At 39.7% G+C, this 25,232-nt stretch overlaps 1 protein-coding gene across 2 annotated transcripts in view; it reads right to left on the minus strand.

Moving 5' to 3' along the window:
• The window catches only part of tspoap1 (TSPO associated protein 1), a 223,963-nt gene that overhangs the window by 79,239 nt on the left and 119,492 nt on the right, over nucleotides 1-25,232 (minus strand). For both annotated transcript variants that reach the window (XM_061963136.2, XM_061963137.2), the window contains 6 exons: nucleotides 6,099-6,182; nucleotides 5,890-5,979; nucleotides 5,551-5,673; nucleotides 5,370-5,474; nucleotides 5,142-5,192; nucleotides 3,361-3,381 (listed from right to left, as the gene is read on the minus strand). In XM_061963136.2, the coding sequence (XP_061819120.1) occupies nucleotides 3,361-3,381; nucleotides 5,142-5,192; nucleotides 5,370-5,474; nucleotides 5,551-5,673; nucleotides 5,890-5,979; nucleotides 6,099-6,182 (474 nt within the window). The remainder of the gene's footprint in view (nucleotides 1-3,360; nucleotides 3,382-5,141; nucleotides 5,193-5,369; nucleotides 5,475-5,550; nucleotides 5,674-5,889; nucleotides 5,980-6,098; nucleotides 6,183-25,232) is intronic.

Below are 25,232 nucleotides of genomic sequence, written 5' to 3' on the forward strand. Positions count from 1 at the left end.
CGCAAATTTGTCTTGGGAGGTTTTCGGGAGAGGCGCTGAATTTCGGGAGTCTCCCGGAAAATCCGGGAGGGTTGGCAAGTATGGTTATGGTTACCCCCGACGAAAACAACGGCCCTGGAGGGGAACGTCTGCCCTGTGCTCCTCGAATACGGTATGCATTGACGCCGAACAGCAGGAAAGTTAATGGGCTATACTTGTATAGCGCTTTTCTAGCTTCAAGGTACTCAAAGCACTTTGACAGTATTTCCACATTCACCCATTCACACACACATTCACACACTGATGGCGGGAGCTGCCATGCAAGGCGCTAACCAGCACCCATCAGGAGCAAGGGTGAAGTGTCTTGCCCAAGGACACAACGGACGGGACTAGGATGGTAGAAGGTGGGGATTGAACCCCAGTAACCAGCAACCCTCCGATTGCTGGCACGGCCACTCTACCAACTTCGCCACGCCGTCGTAACAACTACATTATCACCTGTCACTCTTTTGACTTTTTCCTTGCGCAGATCTGGATGCTTATTATTTAAATGTTTACCTAAATTTGAAGCAAAGGTGGTAATACTAATCGCCACATTTGGCGAGGTGTGTTTTAAAGCAACGCCTCCCTTTTAAAGCGTCAACTTTATTGTTAGTTTTGAATCCCAAATCCATATTGCGCTTCACGCACCTCCTTTATTAACCAGTAATAATTAAGTTTTTTGCCATTCTACTCTTCCACGATGTTATTGCTTGTGCACTTTGTGTGTGCATTTTGACACACTCAACATCATGTTCCTCGGCTCTGTAGTCACCGCTGCACAGCGGCATAAATGGCACCGGTTCTTTTCAAAGGTAGTATAGTACCGTTTCAATGATTAGTAAAGTACCGCGGTACTTTATTAGTACCGGTATACCGTACAATCCTTTTAGACATATAAATGATAATTAGAAATAGAGGAAAACTCCCGATATTCAAACAGTGTAATGACAACCAAGTAACAATAATGTATTGATTAATATTAAAAACTATGTGGATTAGACATCACTGCTGTTTTGATATAATTAAACATAACATCAAGTTAAGTCCAAAATGCCAAATAGTAAAGAGCCAAAATACTTTTGACTAAATTTACATCTACTCATTAGCAATCGACTTGGCTCCATTAAATGACACATTGGAGTTACTTTTTCGATTGTAAATCCAAAACTACTCTAGGTTACGGTTTTCCTAAAATGGAACGAGACATTTGAAATAGGTACCACAAAGTGCAAAGAATAAGAATCCGGATAAACAGCATAAATCCAAAAAAATCGGCGACCGAATATGATATATGATTCCAGTATTAATTCAGCCATTCCGCCTCCTTAATGAGTGACGTATTTAGGCCACACCCACTGGGTGTGACATCATCCCCCATGATCCCCCTTACTGAGTGGTCTATTTAGGCTACGCCCACTCCATGGTCATAAATCATTCTCAACCTCCCACGGCTCCCCTTAACAAATGAGGGCCTTTACTACTCACTACTAATTTATTTAGTGTCAGTACGCACATGTCCACATTCAGGGCCATGTAGATACATTTCAAAGAAGTCATACTTTTCAAATTATTATTATTACCATTATTTTAAGACTCCTTGTTGTATTGTTCTGTTTAAAGAAGCTTCCAAAGTTATTTCTGCTGTTTTCTCAAGTTTGCTGGATGAAAATCTGAATGACTCAGAAAAGTTTTGAGATAATTGATCTCTTTGGCATTAAATTGACTAATGTTTGGAGGCAGAGATTGTTGACCATGATCCCCAAAACCACCCCTACTGTCAAACATGAAAACATTTTGCTTTGAGGCTGTTTTTCTCACCCAAATCTCTCCTCCTCCAAAAAAACAAAAAACAACTCTCACGTTTACACCACGACTAAACGCTATGTTAGGGGATCAGATACTAATAATTCATTACCTTTATTCACCATCGCGACCCCGAGAGGGACAATCGGTAGAAAATGGATGGCTCGATAATGTTACAATAAGCCTTCCACACAAATTCTGTCCATACCTTTGTAAGCTGGTACATTTACAAATTCAACACATTCAAATTGTGTATATTTTTTTCTCTTTCCACATTGTTGTTAACACACTGCAACAACCTATTCAGTAATATGACATAATAGCATAACTCCACCAAAGATTAAAAAAAAAGGCAACAAGGACTAAGTTACTTAAATGTCTCAGTTAGGGATGGGTACTGTATCTAGTACCTTTTTTTTTTTTGCACAGACTGAATCCCGCCGGTCCTACCGAGCACCGATTCACATAAATCCAAAATCCAAAGGTGCCATAGTAACATACCTGTGTCCCGTGTGACCTCATGCCCAATTGCCGACTTCTTCGTCATACTTTGGCACTTGGCAATCACTCCAGCATTACTAAGAGTGGACTCAGCCAAACTACCTCTAAGTGACGTTGCAATTTTCAATGCCAATAAAGACATTGACTCAAAAAAGCTCCAACGTAAGGAAAGTAAGGCTCCACTTTTACAAAAATGTGCCAACTTGATGCTAATATACATTGGCTTTGCTATTGACATGCAGCGATTTTACATGGCAAAATTTAACACCTCCAATTTTGTTAATGAAAACTACAACTAAGATGCAAGTTCCAATTAAACAGCTGGTACATTATAAGTACAATACTTAACACTTTGCAGGGCACAACAAAAGACTAGATTCAGCAAAGACTGAACTGACTTGGCAAAACACCATAAAATATACACTACTGCCATCAAACATCTTGGACTTGCAACTCTAATTGCAATTTATTTTTATAAAAAAAAAAAAAAAAATAAATAAAAAAAAAAATAATAATAATTGCAATTTATTGTCATACTTGAAAATGATCGACTCAGAAATGTAATAGTACAACAAGAAACAAGGTATAACAACTGGACAGCAGTTATCAAAATCAGCTAATTTTTAAATGTTGCAATTTAAATGAAAGATTTTATCAGCAAAAGCAGTTTGATATTTATTAACACACACAGAGGTTGGGTACCGTTGAGTACCGGTATCGATTCCCAGGTACTAGGAATTGGTACCATATCGGTTCAAATGTGAACAGTACCCATCCATAGTCTCAGTTCACTAACACACAAAATATAGGCCTAAATTGTTACATACAGGATTATGGGAAGATAATTATTTTAGCAGCTATTTAAACTAACACATGATAAAGGTATGTCAATTTCCAAAAGCTGAAAGGTTTAAATAAAGATAATTGGGGTATTTGAGGTTGTTTCTACCTATACAGGTCAAGGTGGATTTTGTGTGGAAAGATGACTAATGTGGTTGATGGGAATACAGTAAATAGCCCAAAGGTCAACAGTACCTGCATGCAGTCCAGTGTACTCTGGTTAGCACAGATTTAACAAAAAGAACAAATACATTCAGATACAAATACATTCTTCTGAAACAAAAATCATCAATCAGGTAGTAGGAAAAAGCAGATTAAGGTCTGGTCAGCAAGAAAATGCTGTCAAAAGTCAGTATGGCCAGAATTTGTCCAGAGCAGCCTTTTGGACTTCATATAATTGTTTAAATCTGTCAAAAATAGTCCAAGCAAGCGGACCGCAAATATGTAACTTCACTTCAACTCGTCTTTTCAGAGAACTGGGCTTGAGATGCTTTTGAAAGGGATATAATGCACAAGAAACATAGAAAAGTGGAAGAAAACATTATTACAACAGGGGAAGCTATACTCTACCAGCGCTGTCTGCAACACAATCTGGGTCAACTCCTACAACAAAATACACAATTAACCTACAAATTGAATCGAGCAAATAACTTGTTTTTAATGTGTTTTTTATGTTGTTCAAAGCCAGTAGTCATCTTGGTATTATGGTCTAGCACAGGGGTGTCAAACTAATTTTAGCTCAGGGGCAGCATGGAGGAAGATGTACTCCAACCGGGCCGGACTGGTAAAATAATGGCATAATAATTAAAAAATAAAGACAACTTCTAAACTGTTTTCTTTGTCTTGCTTCGGCCAAAAATAGAACAAGCACATTCTGAAAATGTACACATTACAAATAATCCTCTTGCCAAACACTTTAAGTTAGTTGAACATTTTGAGGAAAAAATGGGTGCAGTTTCAAAACACCATGAAGAACACAATAAACTTCGACTTTGTCTCAGTGTATTTACAAAGCCAAAACACTTTAAGCACTGTTTATCATTCTCATGTTGGCAGTTCACCATTTAAGATGTGTTTGGAAAAGCAACCAAAGTGTTTCCTCAAACCGCCACATTGGTGACATCAACAAACTCATTTATCATCATTCAAATATTACAATTATAATATCATCAAAACAATTGTCGATATGACACCATAATAGCCAAATTAAAGGTAACAACTACAAACGTAACCAATGTGAACATAGTAGATTGAAGCATAAAATAAAATAGAACAAACAACAAATGTAGACACACACATTTTTACAATGGACTTCAGAGTGCACCGCCAACAAATTGCGAAAGCTGCACGGAATTCTAACTACAAAGATGATGGTCATCTTAACTTAAAGTCTTTGCATCTTGCCGTTTTGTTATTTTATCTGTTGAGTGGATAATTTACAATAAAAAAGGTATTGTGTGTCACCACAGCATTAGTCTACCGCCAGCCACAACAGGAGCAGCTGATTGCTTGCACCTACGCTGATTGGAATAGCGCCAGCCAATAAAGAACACTTAAAGTCAGCTGACACGTCATCTTTAAACAGTGTGATGTGTGATGTGACTTACACTGAAATTGCTATTGCAACATCCAGTGGACACATTTAAAACAGCAGTTTCTTTCATTAAAAAAAAAATTGCAGCTCATTTTTATACTTAGCAAACTCATCTTGTGGGCTGCGGGCCAGATTAAACCTGTTCGGGTGCCGGGCCGTACGTTTGACACCCCTGGTCTAGCATGTAAACATACATATGTTAATATTGAGGCTACTGCACTGTGTGCACACAGAAAGTCTCACATGATAATATGAGCTTGAATTAATATATACTGTATGACTGCACTATGTGACAATACTGCCCACGTATAGTAAGGTATAGTAATACATCACATTGTATATCTAATTTGTTACATTTCTCACTAAATTAATTTAAACTTACCTCCAGCACCTGAACCACCCCTTCATGTTCCCTCCTGGCAAATAACTGAGCCTAAAAATTTGGAAAAAAGTCAAAAAAATGAATTAAGTTTAATACAAAACAGTTATTTTTCTTGTGTTGTCCTATCAGAATTATGGTGCCTCTTTTAGTGACCATAGGTTGCCTCCTGCTAAGCAAACATTTCACAGACACAGAGAGGTGTCAAAATGTATTGTGCACAGTTCTTACTCGTTGTAAGCGCTTGATTTCATCCTGCTTGAACTTAAGGATAGCCAGAGCCTGCTCATGTTCCAGTTCCAACTGCTGCCTTCGCTCAGCGACGTCTCGCATACGCTGCTCATAAAGGTAAACAAGGGTGGTGAAAGTTGTAGTTTATGTTGTAAAACTAAACGTGTGACTCCTGCTGTACCTTTAGGACCTGCTCTAGGTTCTCCAGTTTGGCACAGAGTCGCTGGTTCTCCTCGAGAACGTAATTGTGTTGAGCGGTCACTTTAGAGAGTTCTTCCCTCAGCTCATCATTCTCAACTCGATTCTGAGATACAACATGACAGGTTCCCGTTCGTTTTACAGTTCATAATTTTTATTGCGTTAGGCCAACATCAAATTTTTTCCAAACATATATGTTGCTTAACCGTGGTGGTAGGTGAAATAACCCAATAAGGGTGCTGGCAGCTATGGCCCAGAAGAAACTAAGGAGATAGTAAGCATAGTCTTTTGACGTAGCTCAACAAGCTGTTGGGACACTAACCTGTTTGAGCAGCTGTGTCTTCCTCCTGAGGAGATCTGCCTCCTCCTTTAGTTGCGCATTTTTGGCCTGCTCATCCTCAAGCCGGCTCTCCTGTCATGGAACCCCGAGACATTTCAAATAAAGCAATTTCCACATAGCTTTAAAATGAGTACATGTTAGGAGTGGACAACTTTCAGACATGGGACAATTGGCGTAAGGGGGGCACTTACCAAATCCAGACATTTCCTCTGCCGCTTCTTTACTTCATGCTCAAGACTTTCACATTCTTTTCTTTTCTTGGTCAACTCACTGTCCTATAATGACAGCAACAGTTCATTTGAAGGAGAGCTTAGATGGCTCATAAATTGGTCTCAGTATAATGTCCAATATTTTTTTTATAGCTGAAAGAATAATGTAGTGTCATTAATGATATACATGGAGCACCACATGTTTCCTTTATTTTCCATACAGACCTTTGAAATGAGATAAATGAGGCATTACTAAGCTTAGCATCATTATTCTAATAATTTAAATGCAGCCTGTATGTCGGGCCAGCATAGATAATTCAGCTTGTTACATGACCACGTCTTCAATTAAATATTACTATGATTAAGTATGATTATTTACAATGCATAAAGAGCCTGAGCTACTAACTTAGATCCCTAATAACATGTTCTAAATAGCGCGTGGGAATTATAAAATAGTGAATAATATCACCGTGCATGTTGCGGGTGATCGACTAAGACTGTGTCGCAAATAATAAGAAGTGGTGGAGACCGCAATATTTAAATGAGTTTTTCTGCATGTACTAAAGGCTGTCACCATGGAGACAGTCATTTGCTGCACATGTATGTACTTTAACCTGTGTAAACACACAACTATATTCTGCACCACCTTTTCTCTGCAACATGGAAGCATGTTATAGACAACATAACATATTTCTGCGCTCTGTGATGGTGCACTGAATGGTCCAGACGCAAGAACATGCCTGTTGCAAGAGTTTTTTTTTATAGGAAATATATTGATAATTAATAATCTACCTGATTAAGAAGTAATTATAACAATAGTGTATCCCCCATGAAAAAATAAACACTATTTAAAAAATGCTAGCAGACAAAACTAATCAACTAAATTAATTTTGGTGTCTGCTAGCTCCAAACAGCTCCATAAAGTACCAAATAAAGCAGCAATACAATGGGATTGCGGCATAGACTCTTCAGACCACAGAACACGTTTACACTTTGCATCAGTCCATCTTAGAGCTCAGGCCCAGCGAAGCCGGCAGAGTTTCTGGGTGTTGTCGATAAATGGCTTTCGCTTTGCACTTTTAATTTGCACTTACAGATGTAGCGACAGACTGTAGTTACTAACAGTGGTTTTCTGAAGTGTTCCTGAGCCCATTTGGTGATATCCTTTACACACTGATGTCGGTTTTTGATGCAGTACTGCCTGAGGGATCGAAGATCACAGGCATTCAATGTTGGTTTTCGGCCTTGCCGTTTACGTGCAGTGATTTATCCAGATTCTCTGAACCTTTTGATGATATTACAAACCGTAATATTTCCAGTTCAATTTATCATCAATCATTATACCTAGAAATTTGGTTTCATTTACTCTTTCAATTTCTATTCCGTCTATTTGTATTTGTGTTTGACTTTCTCTTCTACTGTTACCAAATAGCATTATTTTAGTTTTACTGAGATTCAACGATAGTCTGTTTTTGTCAAACCATCTTTTTAATTTGTTAATTTCTTCTGTTATTATTTGTAGTATCTTCTGTGTGTTCTCTCCTGAACAAAACGCTGTTGTATCATCCGCAAATAATACTAACTTTAAATTTTTTGTAACTTTACAAATGTCATTTATATATAGATTGAATAATTTAGGTCCTAGTATTGATCCCTGAGGTACACCACAGGATATATTTAACGTTGTAGAGGTGTGTTCGCCTACCTTCACGTATTGTTTCCTGTTCATTAGATAACTTCTTATCCAGTTTAAGACTAACCCTCTGATGCCATATCGTTCTAGTTTTTTGATTAAAATATTGTGATTAATTGTGTCAAATGCTTTAGTTAGATCCATAAAAACTGCTGCCGCACATTTTTTATTATCTATAGCATTGGTCATTTCTTCTGTAATTTCAATTAAAGCCATCAAAGTTGAAACATTAGCTCTGTATCCATATTGATTTTCTTCGAGTATTCTATTTTTATTTATTAAACTCTCTAATCTGTTATTGAACAGTTTTTCAATGATTTTAGAAAATTGTGGAAGTAAGGAAACAGGTCTATAGTTTGTAAATTGATGTTTGTCGCCAGTCTTGTAAATTGGTGCAACTATAGCTATTTTCATTTTGTTTGGAAATATACCTGTTTGAAATGATAGGTTACTAATTAACTACATTAATGGTCCTGAGATCTCTTCAATAACCTTTTTTATCGTTTCCATATCAATTTCATTACAGTCAGTTGAAGTCTTGGATTTACATTTTTTCACGATTGTAACTATTTCCTCATGTGTCACATTACTGAGGAACATGGAGTTGGGATTTCGCTCTATGGTATCATTATAGTCCTCAATTGAAACTGGGTCTGGAATCATTTCTTCCAATTTTGGTCCAATATTTACAAAATAATTATTGAAACTTTCAACTACTTCCTTTATGTTGTCATTGTTTTTTTATTTCCGTCTAAAGTATTGAGGGTAGTCCCTCTTAGTGCCATTTTTAATAATGCTATTGAGGATGCCCCATGTTGCTCTCATATTAGTTTTGTTCTTGTCCAATAATTCACTGTAATATTCTTTTCTACATAATCGTAGTATGTATGTTAACTTGTTTTTATACTTTTTGTACTTAATTTCTGCCTCTGTAGTTCTTTGTGCTATAAATTTCCTATATAGTGTATTCTTCTTCTAACAAGCATTTTTTAATCCTTTTGTCATCCATGGTTGATTATTCTTTCTCTGCTTATTACTGAGTTGTATCCATGGACAATGTTTGTTATAAAGTATTATGAACTTGTTTAAGAAATGTTCATATGCTTCATCAACCTCATTTTCATTGTACACATTGTCCCAATCTTGCTTTTGTAGCAAAAATTGTAGCAGTAACATCCATGTTACGACATGGATGTTAATTATTTTGGAAGTTCTGCTACAATTTTTGCTACAAAAGCAAGATTGGGACAATCTGACGTCAATCTGACGTCAATCTGACGTCATAAGAGTTGTAGTGGAAGTGAACAGAATAAAGGGAGTCATAAGAGTACAAATTCAATGACAATTACTGAACTTTCTAGTCGGCTTTGCTCGCTGACGAAGTTGTGCTTGTGAGCGACGTGATGACCGTAGTACAAGCCATCACGTCGCTCACAAGCACAACTTCGTCAGCGAGCAAAGCCGACTAGAAAGTTCAGTAATTGTCATTGAATTTGTACTCTTATGACTCCCTTTATTCTGTTCACTTCCACTACAACTCTTATGACGTCAGTGCGGTGACAACACTCAGAAGTCATCGAAGAACAAGAATCATTCAATTTAACTGTTACAATAGTGTCCTCTGCCGTGACTTGTTCAGAGGTTGCACAGCCCATCGTTATGATGTATTTTTCTTTGGTTTATAAGTAAAATTCCCATTAAAAGTAAACTGATGATTATGAATGATTAGTTCCAGTGTAGACAAAGATTTCAATGTTATGGTTGTCATCTATCGTCACTTCACAGGAAAGAAAATACAGTATCTAGTCAACAACTGCTGCAGTTGCTCCTTCGGAGACACTGATCCTTAGTGTTTTGGAAGATAATTACAAGTCTGATACCTGTGCACCTTACCTCCTTTTGCACAATTTTTCTTTTCTTTCCTTCCTATGTTTTGAATATTTTTATAGACTGTCGCACTGATACTAGAGTTGCTTTTAATCTCATTGTACCTGTGTATAGTGACAATAAAAGGCATTCTATTCTACCCCCAAAGGAAGAACTATAAATCAAACAACACACCATTGGGTGGATGAAAGCTACACGGCGCAAGGGTATATACCTGCCTTTAGGGTCACGCATAAGCTGGAGCCTATCCCAGCTGACTTTGGAAAACCCTAGATTGGTCTCCAGCTAATCACAATCAATCAATAATCACAGGGCACAAACAATCATTCAGACTCACATTCATACCTATTGACAATTTAGAGCAGGGGTCCCAAAACTATGGCCCAAGCATCCACAATTTTGATGTCCCAAAATAAAGAAAAAAAAAACAAAAACCGTTTATTTTCTTTTTTGAATCTGTCCTGTTTAGCTGCTCAGGCAAATAATATTGTCTGTGTAGAAGTCCATATCTGCTCTACAGATTTACTCTGAAAAAGAGAAGTGTGGAATACTTCTTTTGTTGCCCTAATTGTATTCGACTTTATTAAATGTTTGGATACATTTAATGTTTGGCGCAGCCGGAGGGGATAAAAAGAAGAAAGAAATGACAGAGGGGAAAACTTGTGGGGATAAGACAACAAAAACAAAACTGTATAAATATATATATATAGCAGCAGGAAGCATAAAATGCTCTAAAACTTGCTGGTAGACGGCTGCGTTGACCCTGGATCTCAGGAAACAGAGTGGACCGACACCAGCAGATGACATGGCACCCCAAACCATCACCCAACCATGCAAATTTTGCATTTCCTTTGGAAATCGAGGTCCCAGAGTCTGGAGGAAGACAGGAGAGGCACAGGATCCACGTTGCCTGAAGTCTAGTGTAACGTTTCCACCATCAGTGATGGTTTGGGGTGCCATGTCATCTGCTGGTGTCGGTCCACTCTGTTTCCTGAGATCCAGGGTCAACGCAGCCGTCTACCAGCAAGTTTTAGAGCACTTCATGCTTCCTGCTGCTGACCTGCTCTATGGAGATGGAGATTTCAAGTTCCAACAGGACTTGGCGCCTGCACACAGCGCAAAATCTACCCGTGCCTGGTTTACGGACCATGGTATTTCTGTTCTAAATTGGCCCGCCAACTCCCCTGACCTTAGCCCCATAGAAAATCTGTGGGGTATTGTGAAAAGGAAGATGCAGAATGCCAGACCCAAAAACGCAGAAGAGTTGAAGGCCACTATCAGAGCAACCTGGGCTCTCATAACACCTGAGCAGTGCCAGACACTCATCGACTCCATGCCACGCCGCATTAACGCAGTAATTGAGGCAAAAGGAGCTCCAACCAAGTATTGAGTATTGTACATGCTCATATTTTTCATTTTCATACTTTTCAGTTGGCCAACATTTCTAAAAATCCCTTTTTTGTATTAGCCTTAAGTAATATTCTAATTTTGTGACACACGGAATTTTGGACTTTCATTTGTTGCCACTTCAAATCATCAAAATTAAATGAAATAAACATTTGAATGCATCAGTCTGTGTGCAATGAATAAATATAATGTACAAGTTACACCTTTTGAATGCAATTACTGAAATAAATCAAGTTTTTCAAAATATTCTAATTTACTGGCTTTTACCTGTATGTATGTATATATATATATATATATATATATATATATATATATATATATATATATATATATATATATATATATACATACAGTTCTGAAGTTAGAGAACTTATATAGATAATAAATATATGTGTAGTGAAATTAGATAAGCAACATTTGTTATCGAAATCACTACACTAACTTCAGTTGTTTTTTTAATTTTTATTTATTACGAGTATGAGTGGAGTCTTAGATCACTCTAACTGATCACGTTTACTGTCTCAACCCATCTGTGTCTTGGTCTGGAATCACATTTACTGTGTGATCACGTTTACAGTTTTTACATGTAATCTGCGATCGCAATGCTTTAAGTCTGCATATTTATTTTATGCCAAATTGAAGAGGAAAGTTTACCAAATATATGTAAGAATACAGTACACCGTTCCTTTTCACACACTCACACACTCCGAACATCATCACATAACAAAAGCCGGTCAAAATGCAGTGCTATCTAACTGTATGGGTGAGTGCTTTTACAAACACCACACAGCAAACATCCACTTAAGATAACAAGATAATTATAACAATAATGATCATCGTGGGTTAGATTTTATCTGACACTTTTCTGGACTGTTAAAACGCTTTACCGTAAAAACTGAGAGCCCATCATGCAAGAATAGTGAGTCTGTAGTTAAAACTGCAATGTTTAGGGTTGAAGTTCAGGCACTAACATCATTAATGTAACAATAATGTACGTGTAAAATGTATGTCCAAGAACACAATGCATTTGTTGTAAGTAACACTAATCTTACAAAATATCAACGGCACATGCCAAATATGTAAAGAATTTTCAAAAAAGTAACATTCTTAAATTACTTTCCCTGGCAACAAATGACATATATGTAGGAGTATTTTTTTCCTATCTACTTCCAAAAAACTATGCAAATAGGATTTGAGTGTCATTGACCTTATTTTTTTGACTGAAATTCATGGATGACAATAGGCCTTTTTCCACCAAAAGTTCAGGAATGTTTGGTTTCTGGAACTTCCAGTTCCTGGATCTATAGTTTCCTGTAGAAGTGTGTGGTTTGTGCTTCCACTGAAGTGTCTATTAATTTACTCATATTATGTTTTGTATATGGTGAATGTTTATATTAATGTTGGAGAAAGCGAACCACCAGTTTAAGTAAATAGTGGTATTTAATTTTGAGCACATAATAAAATAGATTCCCGAAGTTTGACATTCACATTTTGACTAGATTGGTCCTAGCAAGATAAAAGGCAATAAATTGGACCTTGGTATGCAAAGTGATAGCTCTATCTGTGAGAAGAGACTAAAATACACTTAAACACACAAACATCTTCTTATATGGTAAGGTTGTATTCTACTGAACTAACACCCACCCAGACACAGGAAGGAGGAATATAAAACTGTTGGTTTGGCTTCACCAAGTTAGGAGTGCCACATTTTTTTGACTAGACCTCCTCCAGGTACTGCAGTCCTGTATAATGACGTTCGATGGCAGAGGTGTGGACTCGAGTCACATGACTTCGACTCGAGTCAGACTCGAGTCATGAATTTGATGACTTTAGACTCGACTTGACAAAATGTAAAAAGACTTGCAACTCGACTTAGACTTTAACATCAATGACTTGTGACTTCACTTGGACTTGAGCCTTTTGAATTGACATGACTTGACATGACTTGCTACTTTCCCCAAAACCCAAAGATGAAAAAGTTATTCGGGAGCGCTCCGTATTTTTCATTGTGTACTTGTCTATCAGCGTTGCGTGTGTCAGCTGGTGTGCTCTCAGTACAACAGCCAATCAAATTAGGTGTCCTTTGTTTTCATCACACAGCATTCATCCAATCAAATTGCAGGACAACCAACGAAGAAGACATGTCCAAACCACACGCCAGTGAACAAAAAATGATACCTAAAATAATTTTGTTTGGGTATAAAAATTACGAGGTGGTCAACACAAAACGGTTTGCAGTATGCAACACATGCGGTTCGAAAATTACTGATGGAGAGGCAACAACTTCCAACTTCGTCCGGCATTTGAAGTTGCACAAAGAACGGTAAGTTTTGAATGTAAGATAACGTTTATTGGCTAAGTAACGTGACTTTTATTTGCTGTGTAGTTAAATCAGTGAGGCTGTAAACTCACTGCTAACGTTATAACGTTATTGCAAACATGGGAATCTGTTGCAGTTCACTACCTTATTCATACTTTTTGTTCAGTGATTTTTTTTAAGCAGGGTTACGTTAGTCAATATATCACACGTAACGTTAGACGGCGGTCAGCAGCACCGCGTATTTTAGCCACCTAAAAAAAGACAAAAATAGTAAAATAAAGGTCAGTTAAAATGTATACTATATTATGAATATGTGTACCGTTTTAGCTAGCTTTCTGACATACTGTTGGTTGTTTACCTCAGTGGTCCCCAACCACCGGGCCGCGGCCCGGTACTGGTCCGTGGATCGATTGGTATCGGGCCGCACAAGAAATATATATATTTTTTTCTCTTTTTTTAATTAAATCAACATAAAAAACACAAGATACACTTACAAGTAGTGCACCAACCCAAAACAACTCTCTCCCCCCTTTTGTTCTGGGCATTGAACATGAAGACTCTTCCTTCACTGTTCCGAGTGGCCATGAGAGTCTTGGCAGTGCCTGCCTCCAGTGCTCCAGTGGAGCGAGTTTTCAGCCATGGTGGCATCATACTACGCCCCCATCGTGCACAAATGACTGACAGACTCTTGGCTAATTTGGTCTTTTGCAAATGCAATGCAGCATAGGGCCCTGACATATAAAAAGTACAACTTTTTTGTTATGTTCACATATATGTCATGTTTTTTCAATGTTAACACTTTTGTACAAATAAGTACATTTGCACTTTATTTTTCAATGTGTTTGTTCTGTAAAGGAATGAGTTAATGTTTAAAATGACTGGTTAATAGTGCTATTATAAAGTGCAATGTCAGCACAATTTTCTTTCCTGCAATTTAAAATGCACTTGTTTTAATAAATAAATACAGCGTTTGAAAAGCATACACAATCTGTGTTAATATATTAGTCTGTGGTTAAAAGGACTTGAAAGGACTCGAAACTCAAAATGCAGGACTTAGGACTTGACTTGAGACTTTCCAGTCTTGACTTTGGACTTGACTCGGGGCTTGCCTGTCTTGACTCGGGACTTGACTCGGACTTGAGGGCAAAGACTTGAGACTTACTTGTGACTTGCAAAACAATGACTTGGTCCCACCTCTGTTCGATGGTAATAAAGCAACTTTTTGTTCAACGAAGCATCCCAGACGTCTTCTTTGATCCTTTACTCCGCCACATAGTTCTCAGGTCCGGATGAGGATGAGGATGCAGAAATATACATAATTTTGGCGTCATGAACCGAGCTACTGCATTGCTTCGACATTCACGGACAGGCGGCTCGTACCGGGACTGGCTCTCTCACTCAGCCGGCAAACTAAGGTGAGTCTTTACTCACATTGGAGTGACAGAGTTGGCCTCTTGTACTTGCTGTGCCGGGGCAGGCTAAAAATAGAACCATGTGTTAGTCTGGTCGGTCTGTGTGATGGATTAAACGATTAACGTTATCTAAATGATTTTTTATTTGGCTAAACAAAAGGAGGGGAGTACCCTTTGAACAAGTAAGAAGAGAAATGTAAAGAAAAATGAGAAATCAAGTGAAAATGTGGTAACCGTGTATAGTCCAACGATCATGTTAGCATGCTAAAAAACAATGCGTGTACAGAATGAGAGGCGCCTCTAAATAGAGTTGATATGTATAACATGCCAAATCAATATAAACTATGTTACATGATTAAACGTTAGGAGAATAAGGATTAAGCCTTGGTGTAGCGACACTTTTTATCTTGGAATGCGTGGCAGCTGGGTATGTCTGTATGTGCGTGCGTACGTGTGTATCTGCGATGTGCAGCGCACGTGAGGAGTTAGACAGACAGCGAGATCAGGTGTTTTTTTGTGATTTTGCTTGAAAGGCTTGCACAGTCTTGTGTGTAACTCCTTTGCTATGTGGTTACAGCGGTGTGAAAATGAATGTGTTATATGTTGTTTGAATGTTAAAGCCTATTAACCTGTGCACCATAACATGTTGTATATACATTCATATATATATATATATATATATATATATATATATATATACATACAGGTATACGTATATACGTATATACGTATATATATATATATATATATATACATATATACATATATATATATATATATATATATATATATATATCCATCCAACCACCATCTTCCTCCGCTTATCCGAGGTCGGGTCGCGGGGGCAGCAGCCTAAGCAGGGAAGCCCAGACTTTCCTCTCCCCAGCCACTTCGTCCAGCTCTTCCCGGGGGATCCCGAGGCGTTCCCAGGCCATCCCGAGGCGTTCCCAGGCCAGCCGGGAGACCTAATCCTGCAGCCGGGAGACCTAATCCTGCAGCCACCAAACCGGATCCCCTCAACGCCTTGACTGCGCCTAGAAATTCTGTCCATAAAAGTTATGAACAGAATCGGTGACAAAGGGCAGCCTTGGCGGAGTCCAATCCTCACTGGAAACGTGTCCGACTTACTGCCGGCAATGCAGACCAAGCTCTGACACTGATCGTACAGGGAGCGGACCGCCATAATCAGACAGTCCGATACCCCATTCTCTCTGAGCACTCCCCACAGGTCTTCCCGAGGGGCACGGTCAAATGCCTTCTCCAAGTCCACAAAGCACATGTAGACTGGTTGGGCAAACTCCCATGCACCCTCAAGGACCTTGCCGAGAGTATAGAGCTGGTCCACAGTTCCACGACCAGGACGAAAACCACACTGTTCCTCCTGAATCCGAGGTTCGACTATCCGGCGTAGCCTCCTCTCCAGTACACCTGAAAAGACCTTACCGGGAAGGCTGAAGAGTGTGATCCCACGATAGTTGGAACACACCCTCCGGTTCCCCTTCTTAAAGAGAGGAACCATCACCCCGGTCTGCCAATCCAGAGGTACCGTCCCCGATGTACACGCGATGCTGCAGAGTCTTGTCAACCAAGACAGCCCCACAGCATCCAGAGCCTTAAGGAACTCCGGGCGGTTCTCATCCACCCCCGGGAACCTTGCCACCGAGGAGCTTTTTAACTACCTCAGCAACCTCATCCCCAGAAATAGGAGAGCCCACCACAGATTCCCCAGGAACTGCTTCCTCATAGGAAGACGTGTTGGTGGGATTGAGGAGGTCTTCGAAGTATTCCCTCCACCGATCCACAACACCCGAAGTCGAGGTCAGCAGAACACCATCTTCACCATACACAGTGTTGACGTGTACTGCTTCCCCTTTCTGAGGCGGCGGATGGTGGTCCAGAATCGCTTCGAAGCCGTCCGGAAGTTGTTTTCCATGGCTTCCCCGAACTCCTCCCATGTCCGAGTTGTTGCCTCCGCGACCGCTGAAGCCACACATCGCTTGGCCTGTCGATACTTGTCCGCTGCCTCCGAAGTCCTATGAGCCAAAAGAACCCGATAGGACTCCTTCTTCAGCTTGACGGCATCCCTCACCACCGGTGTCCACCAACGGGTTCTAGGATTACCGCCACGACAGGCACCAACTACCTTGCGGCCAAAGCTCCAATCAGCCGCCTCGACAATAGAGGTGCGGAACATGGTCCACTCGGACTCAAAGTCCAGCACCTCGTCGTGACATGTTCAAAGTTCTCCTGGAGGTGGGAATTGAAACTTTCTCTGACAGGAGACTCTGCCAGACATTCCCAGCAGACAATGTGTTTGGGCCTGCCAGGTCTGTCCGGCATCCTCCCCCACTATCGCAGCCAACTCACCACCAGGTGGTGATCGGTAAAAAGCTCCGCCCCTGTCTTAACCCGAGTGTCCAAAACATGAGGCTGCAAATCTGATGACACAACTACAAAGTTGATCATGGAAATGCGGCCTAGGGTGTCCTGGTGCCAAGTGCACATATGGACACCCTTATGTTTGAACATTGTGTTTGTCATGGACAATCTGTGACAAGCACAAAAGACGAATAACAAAACACCACTCGGGTTCAGATCCGGGCGGCCATTATTCCCAATCACGCCTCTCCAGGTTTCAATGTCGTTGCCAACATGAGCGTTGAAGTCCCCCAGTAGGACAAGGGAATCACCCGGGGGAGCACTTTCCAGTACTCCCTTGAGTGTATCCAAAAAGGGTGGGTACTAAGTGCGTAAGCATAAACAACAGTCAGGACCCGTCCCCCCACCTGAAGGCGGAGGGAAGCTACCCTCTCGTCCACTGGGTTGAACTCCAACGTGCAGGCTTTGAGCCGGGGGAAACAAGAATTGCTACCCCAGCCCGTCGCCTCTCACTGTGTGCAACGCCAGTGTGGAAGAGAGTCCAGCCCTTCTCGAGGGAAGTGGTTCCAGAGCCCTTGCTGTGCGTCGAAGTGAGTCCGACTATATCCAGCCGGAACTTCTCCACCTCGCGCACTAGCTCAGGCTCCTTCCCCCCCAGCGAGGTGACATTCCACGTCCCAAGAGCTAGCTTATGTAGCCGAGGTTGGGACCGCCAAGTGCCCTGCCTTCGGCTTCCGCCCAGCTCACAACGCACCCGACCTCTATGGCCCCTCCCATGAGTGGTGAGCCCATTGGAGGGGTGACCCACGTTGCTTCTTCGGGCTGTGCCCGGCCACCAGGCGCTCGCCATTGTGCCCCAACTCCGGGCCTGGCTCCAGAGGGGGGCCCCGGTGACCCGCGTCCGGGCAAGGGAAATCGGAGTCTTTGTTCTTGCATTCCCATAGAAGTTTTCGATATAGATGTATGTATATATATATATATATATATATATATATATATATATATATATATATATATACATATATATATATATAGATGTATATATATATATATATATATATATATATATATAAACCCTGTTTCCATATGAGTTCGGAAATTGTATTAGATGTAAATATAAACGGAATACAATGATTTGCAAATCATTTTCAACCCATATTCAGTTGAATATGGTACAAAGACATCAAACATATTTGATGTTCAAACTGATAAACTTGTTTTTTTTGCAAATAATCACTAACTTTAGAATTTGATGCAAGCAACACGTGACGAAGAAGTTGGGAAAGGTGGCAATAAAAACTGATAAAGTTGAGGAATGCTCATCAAACACTTATTTGGAACATCCAACAAGTGAACAGGCAAATTGGGAACAGGTGGGTGCCATGATTGAGTATAAAAGCAGATTCCATGAAATGCTCAGTCATTCACAAACAAGGATGGGGCGAGGGTCACCACTTTGTCAACAAATGTGTGAGCAAATTGTTGAGCAGTTTAAGAAAAACCTTTCTCAACCAGCTATTGCAAGGAATTTAGGGATTTCACCATCTACGGTCCGTAATTGGCAACACTAAATTGGCCCTAGTGTGTGAATGTGAGTGTGAATGTTGTCTGTCTATCTGTGTTGGCCCTGCGATGAGATGGCGATTTGTCCAGGGTGTACCCCGCCTTCCGCCCGATTGTAGCTGAGATAGGCTCCAGCGCCCCCCGCTACCCCAAAGGGAATAAGCGGTAGAAAATGGATGGATGGATATACATACATACATATATATATATATATATATATATATATATATATATATATATATATATATATATATATATATATATATATATATATATACATACATGGGCAGCACGGTGGCAGAGGGGTTAGTGCATCTGCCTCACAATACGAAGGTCCTGAGTAGTCTTGGGTTCAATCCCGGGCTCGGGATCTTTCTGTGTGGAGTTTGCATGTCCTCCCCGTGACTGCGTGGGTTCCCTCCGGGTACTCCGGCTTCCTCCCACTTTCAAAGACATGCACCTGGGGATAGGTTGATTGGCAACACTAAATTGGCCCTAGTGTGTGAATGTGAGTGTGAATGTTGTCTGTCTATCTGTGTTGGCCCTGCGATGAGATGGCGATTTGTCCAGGGTGTACCCCGCCTTCCGCCCGATTGTAGCTGAGATAGGCTCCAGCGCCCCCCGCTACCCCAAAGGGAATAAGCGGTAGAAAATGGATGGATGGATATACATACATACATACATACATACATACATATATATATATGGATATATATATATATATATATATATATATATATATATATATATATATATATATATATATATATATATATATATATATATATGGATATATATATATATATATATATATATATATATATATATATATATATATATATATATACATATATATGTATATATATATATATATATATGGCCGCCGACACCTCCGCAAGGATCTTCGCCAATGCTGCCAATGGGTGGGCTTCCATCATTTGGGCGCCAAATGTAGAGGTTGCCCTCTAGTGGGTTCTTCGGACCACCACACACTGCCAGGATGGCCCGGAATTCAGGGTAAAACAATGTTTTATTTTCATTCAATAGTGCAAGGCTTTTGCTTTCCAGCAAAATGTCTTTCTCTGAGTTTGTCTCTCTCTCTCTCTCTCTCTCTCTGGCTCCCACTCCAACTCCAACTCAATCCCGGCTGCTGCTAATAAAGGCGACAGGTGATTAGATAACAAGGCCCACCTGGGCTCACCTGTCGCTGTCTTCGAGGCCGGTCCTGGCACACCCCGTTCTACGGCAGGCCCGCAGGCCACGCCCCCCCCACAGTCACATTCAGTTAAACAAATCTAAATAACTAGCGTTGCAGTGTGCTGAACCTATTATTTAACCAGGCATTTGGGTTAAGATGATCACAAAGAATACTTGAAGTTTTGTTTCTGTGCTTTTGTTTCACTTAAGATTTTAGGTTAAAAGCTGCTTTGTTAAGTTTCTCCTTTAAGGTAAGTAAACAGAACACATCTAATAAAAATTTAAATAGCGTAAGAGTGTAACGACCTCATTCAGGATGTGGGTTCAGTTTAAGCGCTAATTTGGTCTACTGGCTTTTTCTAGTCTTGCACCCATCACTGCTAATCATGTCTTCCCTCCCTCTCTTGTCAATAGTGTCTTTTTAAGATGGTCAAGTCTGGGGATCAACAACATTCAAGATGTGTATACTGGCAACACTTTTGCCTCTTTTCAGTAATTTACTGATACATTTTCACTCCCTAATCCTTTTTTTGATATCTACAGAGCCGCAGTATTGGTCGTAATACTTTTCCCAGGTTTCCAAACTTACCGACTGACAGTTTTTGATGCTTTTTTTGACACCACTTCTGACTTTAAAAGGCTCAATCGTATTTCCAATCAAATTGTTCATGTACGCCCTGAATCTCTGAATTCAATTAAGTCTCTTTGGTAGGGTGACTTAATTCTGACTCTATCTAAGGAGAGCTGGACAGAGATTTTAAGTAGAGTTTCTAAGTCTTCTAGTTTTGCGAGACACAGCTTTATTCAAAGCAAGCTAATACATTGTACCTAATTAACCAAGGTCCGGCTGGCTAAGATGTATGACAGAAGATCGGTATTATATGATCGATGACAACAGTCACCAATGAACCTAATACATATGTTTTAGCTTTGCTCATCCCTGTTCAGTTATTGGACTGACATTTTTGATATTTTGTCTTTGGTAATTGGCGATCGAACCGAATCCTCTAAGCCAGGGGTGTCAAACTCAAATACAGAGTGGGCCAAAATTTAAAACTGAACAAAGCTGCGGGCCAAGGTTGAACAAATTAACCTTTTAATAGGGACCCAAACAAGTTTTGCATTGAATATTGAACAAGCAAGGCTTATATAACTTTATGGTGACATGCAAAATCGAGTTTCAAATAATAATAATAATAATTAAAAAATATCAGTGGCATATCAAATACATATTAAATAAAAATTGAATGCCTCTTTTCTATTTGCAGCCTTCTGAGGTAAATATCAACATGAACTTTTTCCACAGGCTAATAAATTAGAAAATAAAATAACAATGAATAAACCAACCATTCAGGACTTTAAACTGCTCAGTTTGCAACACACTGATCTAATCTGATGTGCCTAAGACAGATACCTGCCACCTTTTCTTGGATGCTAGTTCATTAATGTCGGTGCTCAGGGTTTGAGCTGAGGCATCTTTCATTATCGAACGAAGTTGTTCATCAGTCATTATATCTCGTTCACCCGGACCACAGTCTTGGGGGCGTGCTTTAAAGACACTGCGTTTACGTCCTCCACGAGCTGTCGCCACGTCTGCTTTTCATCCATTCCAACAACGTGCCGGCCTGATCACAAAATCCGACCTCTAACAAGACTGTTGAATGAAATATGAAATCTGTGCTGCAGTCTGCAGGTGTACCTAATGTTGTGGCCCAGCAGCGACTGCAGCACAGATTTCATATTTCATTCAATCACAACTCCTCCAACACGAACATTATTGTTTTTGCACTTTTGGCTTCCTATTAAATCCATCCATCCATCCATTTTCTACCGCTTTATTCCCTTTGGGGTCACGGGGGCGCTGGAGCCTATCTCAGCTACAATCGGGCAAAAGGCGGGGTACACCCTGGACAAGTCGCCACCTCATCGCAGTTCCTATTAAATAACTTTTTCAAATAGATTCAATCTTGCACGTCGAAACTTTAAGTGTGGGCTTTAGTTGATATAACACTCCCGTCAGGGGGTGCATTCTATGCCGGGGGTGCATTATCCGGCACAAGAGTTAGTACTGCAAAGGGTTCTGGGTATTTGTTCTGTTGTGTTTATGTTGTGTTACTGTGCGGATGTTCTCCCAAAATGTGTTTGTCATTCTTGTTTGGTGTGGATTCACAGTGTGCCGTATATTTCTAACATTGTTAAAGTTGCTTAAACGGCCACTCTCAGTGTAAACTGTATCGCTGAAGATCAAGTATGCTTTGCATTTACGTGTGTGTGCGTACAGGAGCCGCTCAAATCTTGTGACTGGGCGGGCACGTTGTTAGAAGGGATATAAAGCGGACGTGACGTCAGCTCGTAGAGGACGTTAAAAGCAGTGCCTGTAAGGCACGCCCCCAAGATTGTGGAATACGAAGTATAATGACTGATGAACACCTTCGTTCGATAATGAGGGATGCTTCAGTTCAAAGCCTGAGCCCCGACATTAACAAACTAGCATCCAAGAAAAGATGGCAGGTATTTGGCTTGGGCACATCAGATTAGACCAGTGTGTTGCAAACTGAGCAGTTTAAAGTCCTGAATGGTTGGTTTATTCATTATTTGATTTTCAAATTTATTAGCCTGTGGAAAAAGTTAATGTTGATATTTACCTCAGAAGGCTGCAAATAGAAAAGAGGCATTCAATTTTTATTTAAATTGTATTTGATATGCCATTGATATTTTTTAATTTTTATTATTATTATTTGAAACTCGATTTTGCATGTCACTATAAAGTTATATAAGCCTTGCTTGTTCAATATTTAATGCAAAACTTGTTTGGGTCCCTATTAAAAGGTTAATTTGTTCAACCTTGGCCCGCGGCTTTGTTCAGTTTTAAATTTTGGCCCACTCTGTATTTGAGTTTGACACCCCTGCTCTAAGCGGACTATTTAGGGTAGCCCCTCTGTCATCTTCTCTAAGCAAATCCAAAAAGAAGCTTAGCCTGGGCCAATAACAAATTTTGCTCAATGATAAATTGACCTACAAATTATTGGCGATAAAAAATATTATTGCCATGATTTTTTACCGAATGACTACGTCTGTGTGTCGCAAAAGTATTCACAGCCTGTATAAATGTATATACGTGAAGCAGAAAGTTAGCGTGAAGCAACGCACATTTCCATGTTGCTTTCACTCTTGATACATCTCATCTTTGCCATTAAAAGGGTGTACGGCAGGCTTATGTGTGCACGCAAGCTTAATACATGAGGCCTCTGGTGTAAAGGGGACCACAAGTCACTGTTTTACAGTGTATGCTAATATCTGAACAGCCTAAAAAATTTTATTATTTGCAGATGACATTACTGCATTTTGTTCAGGAGAGAACCTACAGGAGCTGATGAAAGTGATAAATAATAAATTAACAAATTAAAATGTGGTTTGATGAAAAACAAACAAGCAGATTATTGAATGTAAACAAAACAAAAACAAGCAAATTATTGAATTTAAACAGAACAAAAACAACATTTTTTTTTAACAATTACAGCAAAGGCACTCAAACACAATTACAAACAATGTAAACATTGACAAGGTTCATGACACTTTTATAGTTGTTATAATAATATTAATAACAATAATAAATAGGTCGATCAAATTGGAATCTCTATTCTATTAAGAATTTAATTAAAACATCTTTAAGCTTTTTCCTGTGTGTAAAGTTTGTCAGGTAACAACCTCTGTAGTGTTTTGTTCCAGCAAGCGGCGGGTTTGGTGCGTTGTTGAAGTTAGAGAATTAGCTTTAGATGCTAGTAATGAAGAAAAGAAGGAAACACGTCAACTTGTATAGTGTGGATGAATAAATAAGACGTTTCTCATAAAAAAATAAAACACATACACACACGGACAGCAAACAGCCAAATTGTTGTGACGTCGCCCTCCCATCAAATGTTTGTGGGTATGACAAGCACAGTAAGACAATGTTGAATTTTACATTAAAATACTAAATACTTATATTTTTAAATACTTTAATTTTTTTTGTGTATATTTGATCTATAATAGGGATGGTATTCTATTGACCCCATTCCTGGGTGTGGGGGAGGGGGGTAATCTTTTTTCCAGGTGGAGCTGCATTGTGCACAAACAACCACCAGGTGGGATATGTGAGTAGATAACCTCTTAATCTTGACTGCCCACCAAACACATCAGATGCAGTCAAAAAAAAAAGAAAAAGAAAAACCGTGGCTCAGGCGGCTGCCTGCTTTGTCGGTGGGCCGGCGGCTCCTCCAACCGTGCACAGCCCCGCTTTGCACCCGAGCCCAACCAACCCAGCTCTGACAGTTAATCCCAAAATTAGGGATCTGATTTGCCGACTTCCCTTACCCGTCTTATTCCAACATGCCAGAGGGTGTTCACCTTAGACCTGACCAGACGTGCTGGGGATATGTGTTTATGTTAGTGGCGATTGCTGACTGCAAGGGAAATTCAGTCTCCCCAAAAATATATATATTAAAAAAGGTTATCAAATATGTACTTATGTTTTTGCATTTCATTGACTATAAATAAGCGCTAGGATTCGTTAAACTTTTGGTCAGAATCAGCTACTTTGGCGACAGCTGACCTAAGTTTCTTCTCATTGATTGTGTTAACATCACAGTAAGGCTGGAAGATTAATCACATTTTAACTTCGATTTAAATTTTGGCTTCTCACGATTATAAAAATATAATCTAAAAAAAAAAAAAAGATCACTGGCAAATACCCAGGAGCGCTGATGTCCTCACTGTCTTCCACCTTTGACAGTGATGACGCCATCGATACACATCAACACCCGGATGTGGACTTGTTAGAGGTCGGACAAGGAGAACATTTGCTACTCCACAAACACAGAGTGATATAAGTTCACAAGCTGACACCTCAAGTTGATCTCTGAATGGTAAGAAATTGTGGAATAAATAAGTTGAAAGTGCTGCAAGTGTTAGCGAGCTGATACAAGAGGCACTGACGTCAGCGAGCTAATGCGATGTCAACATCTAAAAGAAAAACCTGAATCCCGAAACCTGTGGTGTCCTCTGAATCAAATTATTCTTTGGACAGAGGGCACAAAACCAAGCAAGATTTGATTTTGGACACAGGATATGATATGATGTGAAGCAAGACTTGATGCTTAAAAAAAATGTATAATAATAATAAGATTAGAACACAAAGCAGACATGAATAGAGTAATAAGAGAACTTAAAGAAAATCTGAGAAAAGCAACAACAGAATACAAAGAAGATCCAAGAAGTCT

The sequence above is a fragment of the Nerophis lumbriciformis genome, linkage group LG09 (genome assembly GCF_033978685.3).
Source record: "Nerophis lumbriciformis linkage group LG09, RoL_Nlum_v2.1, whole genome shotgun sequence".
In the NCBI taxonomy this organism is placed as follows: Eukaryota; Metazoa; Chordata; class Actinopteri; order Syngnathiformes; family Syngnathidae; genus Nerophis; species Nerophis lumbriciformis.